Source organism: Zingiber officinale, chromosome 3A (genome assembly GCF_018446385.1).
Source record: "Zingiber officinale cultivar Zhangliang chromosome 3A, Zo_v1.1, whole genome shotgun sequence".
Classification (NCBI taxonomy): Eukaryota; Viridiplantae; Streptophyta; class Magnoliopsida; order Zingiberales; family Zingiberaceae; genus Zingiber; species Zingiber officinale.
The window spans coordinates 80,870,244-80,874,258 of NC_055990.1; the positions used below are offsets into that span (position 1 = coordinate 80,870,244).

Here is a 4,015-nt window from a genome sequence, read left to right on the forward strand (position 1 = left end):
GATGAAGCCGTGAAGAAATTCAATAGGCTGGCTCGCCTATGCCTTGAGCTGGTCAGCACAGAACGAGAAAGGGTAAGGCTAATGCTCAAGATGTTGAGGCCAGAGATAGTTCTGAATGTAGCTGGCGGAATTAATAGACCGCGGACTGCAGAAGAGCTGATTAGTAGTGCCCTGATCACGGAGCATTACCTGAACAGTATCAAGCAGCAGTTGTCAGTACTGAATGAGAATAAAAGTCAAGGGAATTCTGGCACTCAGAAACCCCAAAGCCATGGTTCAACCTGGAAGAGGAGCTCCAAGAGAAAGCAGTGGAGTAATAAAAAGGGAGGATCCATAAGCAAGCAGCCTAAGTATGCTACGTGTCCCACGTGTGGAAAGATACATCCTGGAATCTGTCGCAAGGGCACTAGTTGTTGTTATACATGTGGTTAAGAGGGGCATATGGCCAAGTATTGCCCGACTAAGATCAACCTACCTCCAACACAACCTGTTCAGTATGGAGGCAAGTAGGCATAGCTACACCAGATGCAGGCCGCGTTGAAGGGTCCTCATATTAGCCAAGGCAGACTGGAGGCCCCCACGAAGTTCTACAAATACTGGAGGTAGCAAACGCCTCCACTGTTGTCACAGGTCAGATATGCATTTTTAATCAATATGCAACTTTGTTATTTAATACAGGGGCAACACATTCATTTGTCTCCATAGCATTTGCCGAAAGAATAGGTATACCCTCGGTGGTCCTACACGGATAATTCTTGACTACACTACCCTCGGGAGAGATAATGACATCTACGCACTGGCTACGTGCTGTACCAGACAAAATTTCAGACAGAGAACTGTATAGTGATCTGATAATGGTGAACATGTCTTATTATAATGCTATTTTTAGGATGTACTTTCTGAGCAAGTATGGTGCTTCCATCGAGTGCCATAAGCGAAGAGCCCTATTCCAACCCGAGGCAGAATCTAAGTTTGAGTTCATCGGAGAATCAAAGAGAAAACCCAGAAATTCTTATCGTCCATAAAAGATCAGAAAATGTTATCCAATAGATGTGCTGGGTTTCTAGGTCATGTGGTTAATACCCAACAAGAAAGAGACCAAAATCTAGAGGAAGTTAGAGTCATATGTGACTACCCAGAAGTGTTTTCAGATAAGTTGCCAGGTTTAGCTCCAGATAGGGAAATTGAATTTGAGATTGAACTCATCCCTGGTACCCATCCAATCTCAAAGGAACCCTACCGCATGGTTCCGACAGAATTAAAAGAACTTCACGGGCAGCTACAGGAGCTACTCGACAAGGGTTTTATTTGCCCTAGTCACTCACCATGGGGAGGTCCGGTGTTGTTCGTAAAGAAGAAGGGTGGGTCCATGCGAATGTGTGTGGACTACCGAGCGCTGAACAAAGTAACAATCAAGAATAAGTATCCCCTGTCGAGAATTGATGATCTATTTGATCATTTAAAGGGAGTCACAGTCTTTTCCAAGATAGAATTGCGGTCCGGATATCATCAAGTGAAAGTAAAAGCGGATGATGTACTGATGACGACATTCCGAACGGGGTATGGGTATTACATGTTTGTAGTTATGCATTTTGGAGTGACGAACGCTCCTGCTACGTTTATGGATCTGATGAACAAAGTATTCAAAGCATATTTGGACAAGTTTGTAATCGTCTTCAGAGACGATATCCTTATATACTCTAAAACTCAGGAAGAACATGCTGAACATCTGAGGGCAATATTACAGATTCTTCAGCAGAGCCAGTTGTACACAAAGTTCTCCAAGTGCGAGTCTAGCTCGATCAAGTGTCCTTCCTAGGTCACATTTTTTCCAAGGATGGGGTTATGGTGGACCCGACAAAAATAGAAGTCGTGAGTAACTAGAATAGACCCAAGATGTAGTGAAATCAGGAGTTTCCTTGGGTTAGCAGGCTACTACAGGAAATTTGTAAAGAACTTCTCAAGGATCACCTCCCCATTGACAGTACTTACCAGAAAGAATAGAAAATTTGAGTGGACAGAGGATTATGAGAAGAGTTTCACTGAACTGAAAAGGAAACTGACCAGTGCTCCAATCCTGACTCTTCCAGAGAATAGCAAAAGCTTTGATATTTATAGTGATGCTTCTAAATTGGGTCTCGGGGTTATACTGATGCAGAATGGCAAAGTCATTCACTACAACAAAAAGCCTCATAGACATCGGTGGAACAACAACGGTTTTAAGCAAAAACCGATGCCTTTGAGTATTTTACACCGGTTTTTCCAAAAACCGGTGTCTATGAGCGCAGATTTTCGCTCATAGACATCGATTTTTTAGGTGATATTTATGAGCACATTTTTTTTTCGTTAATAGACGCCGATTTTAACAGCGGTTTTTAAAATCCGCTGTTAATGAACCAAAATAAAATATTTTAATTTTCCCACTAGTGAAAATTTGCAACACTGTGAAGTTCCCTCTAAACCTAAGCCTATATCGCGCCCCTTCCTCCGACCATCTCTCTCAGCCTAAACCTAAACCTAAACCTTTGACCATCACTCTCAACCTCATCTCCCTCTTCCCCTTCCTAGATCGACGCCCCTTCCTCTCCTGATTAGGATCAACACACGACGTCCTTGCTTCCTCTCTCCGTCTCTGTGTCCGTCTTCGGTCGTCAGGCTACCCCTTCAATTTTGTCGTCTCCCCTCCAGATCCCCATCGGCAGCGATCTAGTCTCGAGATCCAGTTCTTAAATTCCTGGTCAGAAGAAGCTTTTATAGATCCGGCTTTGGATTTGAGCCCTAGATATGTTTTCCGGTGTGCACCTTCGCTTCCTCCGTTCTGGTTTGCGTATGTCTGCTATATTTTTGATCTGGCAAATATGCTGACCAAATTCGAGACGAAGAGCAACCAGGTGAAGGATGTGAGCTTCCACAGCAAACGTCCCTGAACTATCAAGTTTGAGGAGTTACGAGCAAATTAAACGCAGGCTTTTGAGGCTGCATGGGCTGCTGCTTGCAAAGCGGGTGACTCAGTCCTGGTTGTTATAGCAGAATTCGAGTTCCTTGTGGGTCCCATCTCCTTCTCTGGGCCTTACTGCCAGCCGAACATTGTTTTCCAGGTAAAAAAAATTACAATCTTTTTGGTTGAAAGAATAAAATTTAAAAACACAAATTTCTCAAACCATAGAAATCTGTAGCTAGATGGTATGATTATTGCTCCAACAAATGCCAAGTACTGGGCTTCTGGACTTCTATGGTGGATTGAGTTCACAAAACTGAAAGGCATAGCAATTCGAGGGAGTGGAGTAATCGAAGGGCGAGGAAGTGTCTGGTGGACAGACACTGACTCTGATGTCGATCCAGTAAGTGTTTCATCTTCTTTCAATCTCTCTCAAATCCATCAGCTCAAACAGATTGCCCATCTTTAACAGACACATGATGAGCTGAGCTCCAACCTGCCTCAGATTAAGCCTACTGTGAGATCTCCTTCCTCATGATCTGCAAAGCAAAGTTGCAATCTCGTTCTAACATTTCTGCTTCGCAGGCCTTGAGGTTCTACGGGAGCTACAATGTGTCAGTGACTGGCATCACAATTCAGAACAGCCAGCAATGCCATCTTAAGTTCGACAACTGCAAAGCTGTTCAGGTCTACAACATCATGATTGCTTCGCCAGGCAACAGCCTCAACACAGACGGAATTCATCTGCAGAACTCAAGAGATGTCATGATCCACCATGCCAACATGAGCTGTGGTACATATTGCACTATCCTTTACTGATGAATGACGACCCTAAAGGAAAAGTTACTGAAACTTCTAACAAAACACATGGGATGGCTGCGTCTCCATCCAAACGGGCTGCTCAAACATTAACAATTGAGGAGTTATTATTTCCTGTTGCTAAATTGATTTTATGTATTCCTTGAACTCTCAAGTTTCTTTTATGTCTATGCTAATTCTTTTCACTAATATACCATATTTTCTGGTTTATAAATTTATCTCTTTTTGTTGTTGTTGTTTCTACAGGATTTGTGTGTT

General features: G+C 43.1%; 1 protein-coding gene across 1 annotated transcript; it reads left to right on the forward strand.

Annotated features, from left to right (window-relative positions):
• The first annotated feature begins 2,858 nt into the window (after nucleotides 1–2,858).
• On the forward strand, nucleotides 2,859–3,757 carry LOC122050494 (polygalacturonase At1g48100-like). The gene is made up of 5 exons (XM_042611391.1): nucleotides 2,859–2,900; nucleotides 2,967–3,098; nucleotides 3,177–3,341; nucleotides 3,411–3,455; nucleotides 3,524–3,757. The coding sequence occupies exons 1-5, from the start codon at nucleotides 2,859–2,861 to the stop codon at nucleotides 3,755–3,757; spliced, it is 618 nt and encodes a 205-aa protein (XP_042467325.1).
• Nucleotides 3,758–4,015: the final 258 nt, after the last annotated feature.

What these genes read in the sequence shown, in the direction of transcription:
- LOC122050494 (XM_042611391.1), top strand. Translation starts at nt 2,859, where the DNA reads ATGCTGACCAAATTCGAGACGAAGAGCAACCAGGTGAAGGAT. An exon ending in AGCCGAACATTGTTTTCCAG is followed by an intron (nt 3,099 to 3,176) that starts GTAAAAAAAATT and finishes AGAAATCTGTAG; the next exon opens with CTAGATGGTATGATTATTGC. An exon ending in TGCCTCAGATTAAGCCTACT is followed by an intron (nt 3,456 to 3,523) that starts GTGAGATCTCCT and finishes TCTGCTTCGCAG; the next exon opens with GCCTTGAGGTTCTACGGGAG.